At 45.8% G+C, this 16,241-nt stretch overlaps 1 protein-coding gene across 1 annotated transcript; it reads right to left on the minus strand.

Annotated features, from left to right (window-relative positions):
- Positions 1-808: 808 nt before the first annotated feature.
- On the minus strand, positions 809-13,223 carry LOC135056465 (interferon-induced protein with tetratricopeptide repeats 5-like). Its single transcript, XM_063961687.1, has 2 exons — positions 13,132-13,223; positions 809-4,043 (listed from the first exon to the last, which is right to left on the minus strand). Exons 1-2 carry the CDS (start codon positions 13,134-13,136, stop codon positions 2,576-2,578), a joined length of 1,473 nt encoding a protein of 490 aa, XP_063817757.1. The 5' UTR covers positions 13,137-13,223; the 3' UTR covers positions 809-2,575.
- Between the last annotated feature and the right edge of the window lie 3,018 nt (positions 13,224-16,241).

Here is a 16,241-nt window from a genome sequence, read left to right on the forward strand (position 1 = left end):
AGCAGCCGCTGCTGTAGCGCTGCTCTCCCCCGTCTGCCCACGGCTCTCCCCCGTCCCTCCTGTATCACAGCCGTCGCTCCGCCCCCGTCACAGCCACCACTCTGTCCCCCGTCACAGCCGCCGCTCCGTCCCCCATCACAGCCGCCGCTCCGACCCGCTCTCTGTCTCCCCCTTTCTCACAACCGCCACTCACGGCAGCGTCCACCCGGCTCCAGCAAGCGAGGTCTCTGTGAGCGGCGGCTGTCCTCCAGCGCTCGGAGGCTGTCCCCGCCTTGGCTCTCCTACGCTCCTGCTCTAATCCCTCATCTCAGTCCAACATTTTTTTATGTTGGACTGAGATGGTCGAAAAGGGGGCTAAAACCGGTTTTGGCCCCGTTTTCGACACAAGAACATGGATCGGCAGCTATTCAGCCGATCCACGTGCTTTTCGACAAGTCGAATTCATCGACTTGTCAAAAAAATTTGGGATATATTGAATAGGTCGAATCATGATTCGGCCTTAAAAAGTCGAAAACTGCCATCTTTTCGACAGACAGCAGTTTTCGACTTCAATTGAATATACCCCTAAGTGTAGAGATATGCAGTGGTGAGGTTTGTCTCAGTTTAAATACAAACCTTTTATTGAGAACGTGCAAAATAAACAAAAATGCACTTTGCTGGGGAAAACCAACAAAATGAATTATATGCAACTACATGAGCGCTAGAGTAGCTAGATTGGTTTAGAAGGTTTGTTTTCCAAAGAAAACCAAAAATCTTCATATGTTCAAATCTTTATTGATAGAGATTTTAAAGAATACATTATGTGGCATATTTATTAATTATCAGATTAGACCCAAATATTAATTGAATAATATCACAACATATGCAACTAATAATGTCAGTGTACTGTAGTTATGTAAAAGTTTGCCATTTATGTATTCAAACTTAAAAACACAGAAAAACATAGTCTATGGCCAGGATTTAATGAAGTCTAAGTTCGATGGGCATGCGGGTTGGCAGCCGAACTCTGACTTTCTTTTAAAGGTGCAATCCGAGTTCGGGTGGCATTCCGCATGCCCTGTACATAATTGCCCCTTTAAAAAAAAGTCTGAGATCGGATGGCCTTCCGCATGCCTTGTACACAATTGCCCCTTTAAAAAAAAGTCTGACTTAGGATGGCATCCTGCATGCCTTATACATGATTGCCCCTTTAAAAATAGTCTGAGATCGGATGTCATCCCACGTGCCTTGTACACGATTGCCCCTTTAAAAAAATGTCTGAGTTAGGATGGCATCCCACATGTCTTGTACATAATTGCCCCTTTTAAAAAAATGTCCGAGTTCAGCCGGCATCCCGCATGAACGCTGAACTCAGACTTCATTACATCCCGCCCAATATAGCAGTTCCGGCTTTGTGCTTGTATTTTTTCTATGATATTCGTGTTAACTCTTTCCAGATTGTGCAACTATGAGGAAGTTTTAAGACGTTTCAGAATTCACAATTGGAGTGTGTGCTATTTTGGTGTTATGTGTATCTGGGCCACAGCAGTTAGCTTTCTCCTCAGGTCATTTCACTTTATATCAACTATAGGCAGTGGCGTCACAGGGTGGGTGTGGGGGTTGCGGCCTGCACCCGGGTGTCATCCGCCGAGGTGTGACACCAAAGTGCTGGCTCCTGTTCAGTGAAAGGAGCCGGGTGCTGCACTGTAACATTACGAGCAGCAACCCGGCTCCTGTCACCATGTAGGAGCTGGCACTGCAGACACGCCAGTCTCCGGGTGCAGGCCACAGCTCCCAGACCGGGGCGCATAGCCACACCCCTCCCATGAAGCCCCGCCCCGCCCATGGGGTGCCAGGTCAAGCCATACCCCCTGCCGCACCAGGTACAAAAGAGGTCAGTGACGCCTCTGACTATAGGGATGTCCTTACTATGTGATTAAATAATATCAGTTGAATATTGCTACAAGTAAGACCATATTTACATGTAGAGCCTCATTTAGAGTTAAGTGCAAAACTGTATCTTTTGTGTACATACAAAAATGTGTCCATTCATTTACATATTTCAGATATATTTTGTATTGCATGTATTTCACAATATGTGCAAATTTAAAAGTAGTGTATAAATAATATGTTCTGTGCAAAGATGCCACTTTTATTATCATCAACTTGGAAACTTGCACCAAGTCTTCTAAAAGCAGTATCCAAAATACATGTGAGTAAAAAAAGGGGCACTTGGTTGACTTTCATCTAGGGAGGCCAATCCCAGGCTGTTTTTTTAATCCCAGTTTTCAAACCAGGCCAAAATCCTATGATCCCTCTGATCCCGATCCCAGGATTGGCCACCCTACTTGCATCTCTCACCACACCCCTATTGTACATGTTGATGCCCCTCTCCTGACACTCAATGTGAAAGTGGTAGCAAATAAAATATACGATGAACTCTAAATCTGCGTACAAGTTGTGTTAATGTACTGTACAGTGCAAGTAATTTTCTGCACATCACATGTTTGTTTGGTATATACTGTATGGATTCATGTTCATCTTTAAATCAGTCCCATAATGTTAGTTGCATAAACAATATCTTCCTTATAATTCATTAGTCTTGTACTTCATCAACCAGACCACAGAGATTGCTCAGATATTCCTCATTGTTAGGATCATATTTTATAGCTTTCTCATAACACTCAATTGCCTCTGGGATATTCCTGTTATTCTTATAGACAAATCCAAGCAAACCAAACCCCAGAGGATCTCTGTGGTCACTCTGAATCTTCCTTTCCGCTAGTCTTTTTAAAGCTTTCCCACAATCTTCTCTGAATTGGCTTGGATTGGTTATCAAGAAGCCTTTTTTATAATATTTTATTGCTTCACGTTCAGATTTCTTGAAATATTCTTGGAAACAGCCAAACGAAAAGTTGATCTGTTGTTTCTCTCCATCTATAGCATTGGGAAGTGACAAAACCTTTTCAAATGTATCTTCTGCCTTCCTATATTCCATTGTTTGAATATACATATTAGCAAGGTCTAGGTATGCATATACAAAGGATTTCTTGTATTCCAGAGCTTTTTCAAAGTGAAATATGGCTTTTTGAATGAGTTCATCAATTTCTCCTGTGTGAATTTGTCTACTTTTGGATCTTTGGATCTTTCCAAATGTGTTTCTTTTATGATTTACCTTTTGTTTATAACATAGTCCTATTTGGTGATGTAGAAATCCAGAGGAAGGTATAAGATCTATTGCAGCTTTTAGGACCTGCAGAGCATCATCCACTAATCCAGCTCTTCTGTAAAACTTTGCCACATAGCGCAGTAGATACGGAAGGTTTGAAGCTTGTTCTAGAGCTTCTTCAACATATTTTATTCCCTCATCAGCTCTTTTAAGATCTTGTAGCTTCAATGCAAAAAGTACCTTCACCACAGCATCCTCTGGATTTAGTGCTACAGCGCGTTTCAACAGCTCTAATGATTTGCATTCTGAAACAGTGAAATTTCTATCATTGAAACCCTCCAATCGATAAACCGCTGTTGCGTAGCCAGAATTCCACTCAGGATCTTCTGGGTCTAGTTCAAGAGCCTTCTCAAAACATTCTTTAGCTTTTTCATAATATTGTCCACAAAATGTTAACAATGACCAACCTTGTTCCCCATAAATCTCAGCTATGTCTTTACTGTCATTTGGGGAAAGTTGTAATTCCTTATTAATTTGGTCTATCTTGTCTATGTAGTTCTGAGAATAGTCATACCGCTGTAAGTAGTAGTACACCCAGGCGTAGTCCCCAAATGTCACCAAATACTTTATGTCTGCTCCATCTGGATTGTTCTCTTTAATCTTTTCTTCTGCTTGCTCTAGATTGGCAATGGCTTTTGTGTAGTCACCTTTAATGTGCATTATGTAGGCCAGTAGATTGTACACCATCTGTTTGCTCTTTGTGACCAGATATGTCAGCTGGCTGTGCACTCTGCTTTCCAAAGCATTAATATCAGTGTCCTTTTCCAGAAGCCTCCAAGTAAAATGGCATTTTAGCTGCAGCAGGCGCGATTTCAGGGTTATCTCTGGTAGCTCGCTATAAAAAGAAGACAAGCACAGTGGTTAGTATAAGGAAGTGTGGTAAATATGCCCATGCCAGCCTTTGTCAATTAGGTATATAAAATTGATAATGAGCAGGCCTATTTCACTCTTTTTGTTATACATTATTTCAGGAGAACAATTTTGTATTGGTTCTGCACTCCTCATATCACTCGTGAAGTAGTCAGGATCCCAGCTGTCGGTATCATGGCAGTCAGAATACTGACGCCAGAATACGACCCTGTTCTGTATGCCAACACCGGCATACAGAATGGGTACACCATCCCGGCACCAGAATACCAGGATCCTGAATCCTGAACGAGGAGAGACCACGCTGCAAGGCAGGTAAGCCATGTGGGGGGGGGAAGGAGGTTAGGTTTAGGCTGCAAGGGGGGGGGGGGGGTTAGGTTGCATCTTGGGGGGTTAGGCTGCAGGGAGGGGGGTTGGGCACACCCTTCAGAGGGTTAGGTTTAGGCAGCCAGGACAGGGGGTTAGATTTAGGCACCAAGGGGGGAGGTTAGGGTTAGGCTGCGGGGAGGGAGGGTTAGGGGGTTGGGGAGAACACCCTTTACTCACCACTGTCGGCTTCGTACACATCGGGATCCCGGCATCTGTATTTCGAGTGCTGGGATCCCATGCGTCGGTTAATCATACTGCTCCCTATCACTCATGCAGTTGAAAGTAGCAGCAAGAATAGTACTCAAAACTAAAGTAGTGCAAGAGCTTAGATGTCTTTATCAATAAAATTCCTTTGAGTTTTAATTCACAATAAATTTTGCATTGGAATAACATCAAAGAATACAAATATGGAAACACTAAGCACCTGAAAACCTCTGGAGGTATAAAGGTTTATATCTGCAGCAGTAAACAAAAACCTCCCAACTTACTGTACAAAGGGCCTTATTCAGATTGAATATCAGCCCAGTGCGCATGCATAGGGCCCCCGCTGCGCATGTGTGGGCAGGGAGATATGATCGCATCTCAGTAATGCAAACACCTCTTCCTAATTGACAGGTAGAGGCGTTCGCGGGGCGGATGGGTGTGGTGACGCGACGTTGTGGGGGTGGGGCAACTGGAATGCAGACAGGTCCGACGTCACACATGGCCGTTGCCACAGGTAAGATGGATGGACTGTGCCTGCCTTTGCAGCCAGGCTTCACAGGCAGTGGGCTTCACTTATTTTGCATGGCCAGCAATGCGATTACAATTGAATAGCATGCTGGGTGGCCTTGCCCTGTGCTAGGTGGCCTCCAGCATGCGATTGTCAGCAGATGCAGTTTTGCTAAATTAGCAATACTGCAACTGAATCTGATTTGTAAAACATCGCCCAGAACCCAAAAATCATCAGTTTATAAATATACAACCTAATCTTTATTATAGAGGTTGAAGTATATAATTTATTTTGGTCTATTTGATGGTATGTGCTATTAGGAAGTTTAAGAAACAAAAAAAAAATTCTAATGAAAATATGTTGAAGCTACCCAGCCAGGACCGGCACTACCACTATTCTAACTAGAGACGTGCGGCGGGCACTTTTCGTGTTTTGGATCTAATTCCCCGCTCGTGTTTTGGTCTTGGCTTGGTTTTGCCAAAACCACCCTTTTGTGTTTTGGTTTTGGCTTGGTTTTGCCAAAACCACCCTTTCGTGTTTTGGTTTTGGTTTTGGATCTGGATGATTTTTGATAAAAACAGCTAAAATCACAGAATTTGGTGGTCATTTTGATCCTACGGTATTATTAACCTCAATAACATTAATTTCCACTCATTTCCAGTCTATTCTGAACACCTCACAATATTGTTTTTAGGCCTAAAAGTTGCACCGAGGTGGCTGTATGACTAAGCTAAGCGACACAAGTGTGCATCACAAACACCTGGCCCATCTAGGAGTGGCACTGCAGTGTCAGACAAGATGGCACTTTAAAAAAACTAGGCCCCAAACAGCACATCATGCAAAGAAGAAAAAGAGGTGCAATGAGGTAGCTGTGTGACTAAGCTAAGCGACACAAGTGTGCGGCACAAACAACATGTGAAGTGCTAGAATTTGCCCAGATGTAATACACACACAATATTGGTGGCGCAGGATAGTGTACCCTTAAACCAAACACACACACGGCAAAGCCTTTAAAATTAATTTTGATAATATTAACCCTTTTATTTGAAGCTATTATAATAATATGCAGCACAGGCGAGCGTACCCCTACACCACACAGGGCAAGCCCTGTAAAAATGATTTGGATAATAATATAAGTAATGTATATAACCCTTTTATTTGGAGTAAATAATATACAGCACAGGACACCACCACTAGACTGATGCAGTACAAGACAGCACCACTGAACTGATGCAGTACAAGACAGCTTATACGGCAGTACCCATGGAGTTGTACGGCAGTGTCAGACAAACTCTAGTCCCCAAAAAGCACATGATGCAAAGAAGAAAAAGAGGTGCAAGATGGAATTGTCCTTGGGCCCTCCCACACAGGGGCTGGCTGGGCAGGAGGGCAGGGTGCCATCTGCCCCCTGGGCCAGTGCACTTTAAGTGTTCCAGGGCCACCTGACTGCAGATTCCCTGCGAAAAACCAGGCCGCTTGCTTGAGTCTGCCCCACAGGCTGAACGTTGCAAGCCAGCCCCTGCTCCCACTCACCCTTATGTTGTATAAACAGGACATGCACACTTTAACAAACCCATCATTTCAGTGACAGGGTCTGCCACACGACTGTGACTGAAATGACTGGTTTGTTTGGGCCCCCACCAAAAAAGAAGCAATCAATCTCTCCTTGCACAAACTGGCTCTACAGAGGCAAAATGTGAACCTCATCCTCATCCTCTGATTCCTCACCCCTTTCAGTGTGTACACCCTCCTTCTCACAGAATAATAATTTATCCCCACTGGAATCCACCATCACAGGTCTCTGTGTACTTTCTGGAGGCAATTGCTGGTAAAGGTCTTCCTGGAGGAATTTATAATTCATTTTGATGAACATCATCTTCTCCACATTTTCTGGAAGTAATTTCCTACGCCGATCGCTGACAAGGTTACTGGCTGCGCTAAACACTCTTTCAGAAGGGGGGCAACTTAGGTAAAATAAAGTCAGTTTGTGTAAGGGCATCCAAATTGCCTCTTTTTCCTGCCAATATACATACGGACTGTCTGACATGCCTACTTGGATGCTGCCACTCATATAATCCTCCACCATTCTTTCAATGGTAACAGAATCATATGCAGTGACAGTAGACATGTCAGTAATCGTTGGCAGGTCCTTCAGTCTGGACCAGATGTTCGCACTCACTACTGACTGCCCTGCATCACCATCAGCGGGTGGGCTCGGAAATCTTATCCTTTTCCTCGCAGCCCCAGTTGCGGGAGAAAGTGAAGGAGGAGCTGTTGACGGGTCACGTTCCGCTTGAGTTGACAATTTTCTCACCAGCAGGTCTTTGAACCTCTGCCTGCCAGAAAGAGAGATACAACGTAGGCTTTAAACCTGGGATCGAGCACAGTGGCCAAAATGTAGTGCACTGATTCCAACAGATTGACCACCCTTGATTCCTGGCAAAGCGAATGAAGGGCTCCATCCACAAGTCCCACATACTTTGCGGAATCGCTCCGTATTAGCTCTTCCTTCAATTTCTCCAGCTGCTTCTGCAAAAGCCTGATGAGGGGAATGACCTGACTCAAGCTGGCAGTGTCTGAACTGACTTCACGTCTGGCAAGTTCGAAGGGTTGGAGAACCTTGCACAAGACGGAAATCATTTTCCACTAAGCTTGAGTCAGGTGCATTCCCCCTCCTTTGCCTATATCGTAGGTGGATGTATAGGCTTGAATGGTCTTTTGCTGCTCCTCCATCCTCTTAAGCTAATAGAGTGTTGAATTTCACCTCGTTACCGCCTTTTGCTTCAGGTGATAGCAGGGCAGGTTCAGAAGTGTTTGATGGCACTCCAGTCTACAGCACACAGGGGCTGAATGCCGAAAGTGGCCCGCAATTTTTTGGACCAGTTTCCGTAAGAGGTTGTCCACGGTGTGCCTCTTACGTAAAGCGGTGATGCATAGCGTAGCCTGTCTAGGAACGAGTTGGCGTTTGCGAGATGCTGCTACTGGTGCCGCTGCTGTTGTTGCTGCGGGAGGCCATACATCTACCCAGTGGACTGTCACAGTCATATAGTCCTTAGTCTGCCCTATTCCACTTGTCCACATGTCCTTGGTTAAGTGGACAGTGGGTATAACTGCATTTTGTAGGACACTGAGGACACTTTTTCTAACGTCTCTGTACATTCTCGGTATCACCTGCCTAGTGAAGAGGAACCTAGATGGGATTTGATACTGGGGACACAGTACCTCAAACAATTCTCTAAGTCCCACTGAACTAATGGCGGATACCGGACACACGTCTAACACCAACATAGCTGTCAAGGGCTCAGTTATCCTCTTTGCAAAAGGATGACTGCTGTCATATTTCATCTTCCTCACAAAGGACTGTTGGATAGTCAATTGCTTACTGGAAGTAGTACAAGTGGTCTTCCGACTTCCCCTCTGGGATGACGGTCGACTCCCAGCAGCAACAACAGCAGTGGCAGCAACAGCAGGCGTACCACTCAAGGATCCTCCAGAGGAATCCCGGTTAGGAGAGGACTCGCCAGTCTTGACAGTGATATGGCCTGCAGGACCAGGGCCGACGACAGGGGGGGTCAAAGGGGACACCTGTACCGGGCCCCAAGGATCAGAGGGGCCCCAAGGATATGCCATTTAGTGCTCAGCATGCAGTTACGGGACACGGCAGCCACTCTATTGGCAAGGATTCCTGTGCCCTGCGCTGGCCTCTTCTGGTGGGGTGTGAGGGCCGCATGGTACCTGCTGTGTGGTGTTTGGGTCTGGATTCTGGGGAGTGCAGCGAAGCTGAGTCTGTCCCCAGGGTAAGGGTGGCTTGGTGATGGGATACAGGGCTTTGGGATGATGCGGGGGAGCTGGGAATGCAGCATGGAGTCATTGGGGAGAGACTGTGAGGTGTATGAGAGGAAGGAGAGAGGGAGACATAGACTGTGGTGTGTGGGGGAGGAAGGAGAGATATACACATTGATATATTTGTATAAATAAATATATTTTTATTTATTAACAGTTTCTTATATAGTGCAGCAAATTCCGTTGCACTTTTATAATCTGAAGGGGCCCCAGAGATATCACTGTATGGGGCCCCAAGATTTCTGTTGCCAGCCCTGTGCAGGACTACTGGCGTTCCTGACTGAGGAGGAAGTTGACGTTGAGGGAGTTGGTGGTGTGGCTTGCAGGAGCTTGGGTACAAAAAGAAGAAGGGATTTAGGTGTCAGTGGACTGATTACGCTCTTACCCAAAGTTTCACAACTTGACACTGACTTCTGATGAATGCGCTGTAGGTGACATATAAGGGAGGATGTTCCTAGGTGGATAACATCCTTACCCCTACTTTTTACAGATTGACAGAGGCAACACACGGCTTGACACCTGTTGTCCGGATTTGTGGAGAAATAATTCCACACCAAAGGGGTGGCTTTTTTTGGTATTTTGCCCAGGCATCACTTTGGGCTTCTTCATTCCACGGACAACAGGTGTCTCCCCCGGTGCCTGATTTGAACAAACCACATCACCATCAGAATCCTCATCATCAACTTCCTCCTCAGACCCAGCAACACCCATATCCTCATCCTGGTGTACTTCAACAGTGACATCTTCAATTTGAATCATGTGAAGCTGAACCACTAGTCATGAACATAGGCCAGTGCCTTAGCCATTCCTTGCCTCTCCATGTTGTAAACGGCATATTGGCAAGTTTACGTTTCTCCTCAGACCATTTCAATTTCTTTTTTGGGTCTTTTTACTGGACTTTGGCTTTTTGGATTTTACATGCCCTCTACTATCACATTGGGCATTGGCCTTGGCAGACGACATTGATGGCACTTCATCGTCTATGTCATGACTAGTGGCAGCAGCTTCAGCTCTAGGAGGAAGTAGTTCTTGATCTTTCCCTATTTTATCCTCCTTTTGTTCTCCATTATTTTTCTGGAGTCATATAAGACAATATGCGGCACAGGAGCGCGCACCCCTACACCTCACAGGGCAAACCCTGTAAATAATTATTTGGATTAAATATTAATAACCTATTTATTTGGAGTATATAATATATAGCACAGGACACACCACTGAACTTATATGGCAGCACCACTGGACTTATACAGAATTATATGGATTTATATGGAATTATACAGCAGGATCACTGTAATTATATGGCAGGATCACTGGACTAATACGCCAGTACCACTGTAATTATACGGCAGGATCACTGGACTTATACGGCAGTATCAATGGACATATACGGCAGGATTAATGGACATATACAGCAGTATCACTGGACATATACGACAGGATCGATGGACATATATGGCAGGATCACTGGACATATACGGCAGTATTAATGGACATAGAAGGATCACTGGACGTATACGGCAGGATCACTGGAATTATACGTCCGGATCACTGGAATTATACGGAAGTACTGCTGGACATATATGGCAGTACCACTGGACATATACGGCAACACAGGGACACAACCACTGGACTGATGCAGAACAACACAGCACCACTGCAATGGACTGGACTTATACAGCAGCACTGGACTTATATGACAGCAGAGGACACCACCACTGTGACTGGCCACTCGACTGACTGATACACAGGACACTACCACTGGTCTGATGCAGGACAACACAGCAACTCTGTAAGGGCCTTGTTATTATACAGCAGCACTGGACATATGTCAGCAGAAGATACCACCACTGTAACTGGACTGATGCAGTACAATACACCACCACTGAACTGATGCAGCACAATACAGCACCCTATACAGCATCACTGGACGGACATATAGCAGCAGAGGACACCATTGTGACTGGTCACTGGACTGACTGATGCACAGGACACTACCACTGGTCTGATGCAGGACAACACAGCTACTCTGTAAGGGACTTGTTATTATACAGCAGCACTGGACATATGTCAGCAGAGGACACCACCACTGTGACTGGACAGATGCAGCACAAGACACGGACACTGATAGAATGGAGACACGTCCTCTCTCTACACTCTCCAATGCCGGAGTGAAAATGGCGGTGACACGCGGTTCCTTATATGGAATCCTAACCCCGCGAGAATCCGACAGCGAGATGATGAAGTTTTGCCTCGTTCTGGTTTCTGAGTCAGGCGGGAAAACCTGAGCCTAACTCGGATCCGGTCTCGTAGCGTGAAGTCTGGTAGGGTTCGGTTCTCTGAGAACTGAACCCGCTCATCTCTAATTCTAACCTAGGCAGTTGCCTATGGCACCAGTGATTGGGAAGGAGAAATTTAAATGAACCTGCAGTGCAGCACAACCACAGAGCGCTGGCCACTTACTGTACATGTAAGAGATTATTATATGTAAAGCTGCTGCTCCTGGATGCCTGTGTTGCACAAGGAGTGTGGTGCTTAGCTATGATATTACAGCCAAGTACCAAACTTCCAGTCCCTGAGGTGGCATATCTTCCGAAGGCATGAGGTGCCTAGCACAGGCTATGAATATAGGAACTCTTGTTCAGCCCATTATTCTACCCATGGGATAGCTAACACTTCTCAGCAAGATCCTGCCGCTGTGAAGTGCAGCGGCTGCCATGCAGATTTGCCAGGCAAATCCGTTTAGCATCAATTGAATTCCCCCAAATTGCCAACTAACCAGCCCTGTCAATTATAAAACACTGCCTGTAACATGACAGTTAAGATTCGGGGTCTATTCATGAAGCAGTGAAGAGTGGAGAAGTTGCCAATGACAACCAATCAGCTTTTAAGTAACATTTGTCAAGTGCATTCTATAAAATGATACGAACAGTAGCAGCTGATTGGTTACCAAGGGCAACTTCTCCACTGGCTCACTTCTCCACTCTTTTCACTGCTTCATGAATAGTCCCAATCATATCTCTCACATATTGCCTTAAAACAATAAATAAGGCGACTATTCATGAAGCAGGGGAAAAAGTGGAGAAGTGAGCCTGTGGAGAAGTTGCCCGGGGCATCCAATCAGCTGTTACTTCAATGCTGATTGGTTGCCGTGGTCAACTTCCCCACTGGCTCAATTCTCCACACTTTTCACTGCACACTTTTCACTGCTTCATGAATAGATGGGATCCGGTCTGAAGATCGACAGTGTCTAGGTCGACAATGTTTAGGTCGACCACTATAGGTCGACAGTCACTAGGTCGACATGGATGGAAGGTCGACAGGGTTTCTAGGTCGACATGTGCTAGGTCGACAGGTCTAAAGGTCGACATGAGTTTTTTACATTTTTTATTTTTATTTTTATACTTAACGATCCACGTGGACTACGATTGGAATGGTAAAGTGTGCCGAGCGAAGCGGTAGCGGAGCGAAGGCACCATGCCTGAAGCATGGAGAGTGAAGTGAGCCATACGAGGGGACGCAGTGCACTAATTTGGGATCCCGGTCACTTTACGAAGAAAACGACACCAAAAAAAAAATCCTCATGTCGACCTATAGACCTGTCGACCTAGCACATGTCGACCTAGAAACCCTGTCGACCTTCCATCCATGTCGACCTAGTGACTGTCGACCTATAGTGATCGACCTAAACATTATCGACCTAGACACTGTCGACAAAACGAACCACACCCGAATAGATCCCTAGTAACATAGTAACTTAGTATTTCAGGTTGAATAGAGGCACATTCGCCATCGTGTTTAACCTGTTTTTAAGTTGTGATGATTCTACATACTTGCTGAATAATGTTTTATGACTAGTTAGCTACTATAACTCATGTTACCCCCGGATTAACCACATTGATATTTTAAGTATTATAACCTTGGATAGCTTTTTCATTCAGAAATGTATCCATTCCTTTTTTTAAACCAATTACAGAGTCCGCCATTACCACCTTACCCTAATAAAAATCCCTAAATCAGTACAAGTTTTTAGGAGGCATAAACAATTAAACAGACCTCTCTCTCTTCTTAAGTATTACTAAATAACTACTCTGAGTATGGAAAATTGTGAAAGACTTTTCATATTGTACTGCACCTCATTCTGTCACTTTCTTGTCACCCCAATCTCAGCTCTGTGTAGACTGAAGACATGCAGATTCCCAGTGCTGTTAGTGTACTGCTTCTTACTGCTGGACTTTTATAGTCTTGTGATACATGATAATGTTGGGAGGAGTAAAGGAGAAAGGAAACTCAAGAAACATTGCCAGAAAGACAGAAACAGTGTTAATTGTTCAGTAAAAATGAAACTGAAACTTACCATTAAAAATGCACACATCCAACTTTATCAACTTAACTTGGTAGTATTTTTATTTTTTTAAGATTGAATGGAGTTAAGAACATTTATTTAAAACACTTCAAACACCTTTTCATTAACCCCCCCCCCCAAATATAAATTCAAACATCAATGACGATACTGTATACATACCTCCCAACTTTAAGCAGAAGGTAATTTGTAGCCTTGTGCTCCTGTGCCCAAAAGGGGGGCGATGCCTTGGTGGAGGGGGAGGATCATTGGACACAGTTGACGGGCCTTACTGCATGACCCCCTGTTATCATCATTTGGGTGGGAATGCCCATCACTCCCCAAGCAGCTGGGCAGCCCCTGGCTCACCTCCCTGCACTCAGTGATCACCGGCTGCTTTGCAGAGTATTGGTGATCACAGATCCCCAATCTGTCCCCCGCCAGCAGGACACTGTGGGACATGGGTGGGACAGCGGGACAGTGTCCGAATGGCGGGACTGTCCCGCTGGAATCGGGACATTTGGGAGGTATGTGTATATACAGATGTAGCCATGCTCATCCTGATGTGGCTAAGCCAAGCTGCATCTTTTGCTGCTCAATCATGCGAGTGGGGCGTGTGCGTGTCTAAGGCGTGCGCACCTTAGACAGGCACGCGGTCACAGCAAACAAGTGTGCAGGGGTCACGACTCGTGGGTGGGGGGTTTGCCCGGCCGCATGTGGGGGGAGCTGCATGTTGCAGGTGGGGTTCGCGGGCCGTGGGTGGGTGGTTGTGGTTGCGGGCCATGGGCGGGTTGTGGGTTATGGGCCACCCCCTCCCTCCATTTACAGTGTGCAGCTGGTGCTGCTTGCGGGGGTGGTGGGCAATATTATGGTACCTACGGGCAGCCTTATTCCCAAATCCACATCTGTCTACACAGGTAAGTGAGGGCTGCTTTTTTACATTTAATCAGCGCCTGATTTATCTGCACCCGCAGGGTGGGGGGTTCTGCTGGGCAGCCCGATCAGCAGTGATCAACAGCACAGCAGGCACTAGGTAGGAAACACGGAAGCAAAGGAGCCTGGAGGACCCACTGAGAGAGGCAGCTGCTGGAAGATTATCTTACATCAGCCGCCCAGTTGACGTTTCTGACTGGTTGCATCAGGTGCCTGATTCAGATGTGGTTATGCTTGCTGCTGCTGTTGCTTTCTTTTGCTGCACGCAATTGTGATTTATGCCAATATGGGCAGAAGCTAACCTGAGAATAGGAACGCCCACTGCAGTTGCATCATTTCCGTCAAACAGCATATAATTACTGCTACATCATCGCAAGTCTGATAGAAGACGCGCAGACTGATCTGCTCTCTCGTGATTAGATTAATCATCACCCTTCAAACTGGTGCGGCACTCACAGACATTTTATGAATGAAAATCACAAACGCTGTTTGCGGTTTTGCAACATTTCAATCCTCAAAGGGATTTTAGTCAGGAGTAACGATTCCTGCCGAAAATCCCTTTGAGGATTGAAAGTTTAAAAAACGCAGAGTCCGTGAGTTTCATTCATAAAATGTCTGTGAGTGCCACACCTCTACCTGTGTATGTGTTTCTACAGTGAAGGCACTGCGACAAGGCTTGCTTGCAGTGGAGTGCCGGGTACTGTTTTTATACTATATTAATTATGTATATATATATGGGTGTAGTACGGTATGCCGGCGCTTGGGCTCCCAGCGACCAGCATACCGGCGCCGGGAGCCCGACCGCCGGCATACTGACAAAGGAACCCCTACGCGCGCCACACTATTTTATTCTCCCTCCAGGGGGGTCGTAGACCCCCACGAGGGAGAATAGCTGTCGGTATGCTGGGTGTCGGGATTCCGGCGCCGGTATACTGTGCGCCGGGATCCCGACATTCGGCATACTGAAGACCACCCATATATATATATATATATATATATAATCAATTTGATATAAAGAAGGCACTCACCAGACTTATAATGAATTGCAAATAAATTTGTTTATCAAACCTCACATCAGCAGCTTAATCATAGTTGGTCGACGTTTCGGTCCCATGTCGGTCCCAGACCAGAATGTACAATAATCCGAATCAAAAACCGAATGACCCTCCGTGTCAGGGCCGGCGCTACCACTAGGCAGCTTTAGGCAGCTGCCTAGAGCGGCAGCCACTGGAGGGCGGCACTGATCCACTTAACAAAAAACACAGAAGGATGTCTCTTGTCGGGGAAACATCAAGACATCCTTCCATTTAGATAATGCAGACAGCAGCCGCAGGACGCTGGACTTCTCAACCCTCCCTCACACCCCGTACACCCCTGCCCATCCCCTTCCCCACAGGCTTCTTTGTTTTTAATGAAGTCCCCAGTCAGCCCCGCTATTTAAGCCCCGCCCCTCCCGGCGTTTAGCTCCACCCCCTTTCTACAGACCAGGACACACTGCAAGGGGGCAGGGCTTCATTGAGTTAAGCACCCGGACGGCTACTGTTCTCCAGTCATTAAAGTGAACTACTATACTACTGAACTACTATGCTACTGATGCATGAAGGAAGGGGTGTGCGTGTACAGTTTAGATACATACTGTGTGTCTGACTTGTAATTATTGCTGCCTATATGTATATATATATATAAACATGCATGCACAGGCTGAAGTTTATCCACGGATCATCGGAGTGCCGGACCTTGGAGCCTATATATATATATATATATATATATATATATATATATATATATATAGGCTCCATATATATATTTCTCTGACGTCCTTGTGGATGCTGGGACTCCGTCAGGACCATGGGGAATAGCGGCTCCGCAGGAGACTGGGCACAAAAGTAAAAGCTTTAGGACTACCTGGTGTGCACTGGCTCCTCCCCCTATGACCCTCCTCCAAGCCTCAGTTAGATTTTTGTGCCCGA

The sequence above is a fragment of the Pseudophryne corroboree genome, chromosome 3, assembly GCF_028390025.1.
Source record: "Pseudophryne corroboree isolate aPseCor3 chromosome 3, aPseCor3.hap2, whole genome shotgun sequence".
NCBI classification, from domain to species: domain Eukaryota; kingdom Metazoa; phylum Chordata; class Amphibia; order Anura; family Myobatrachidae; genus Pseudophryne; species Pseudophryne corroboree.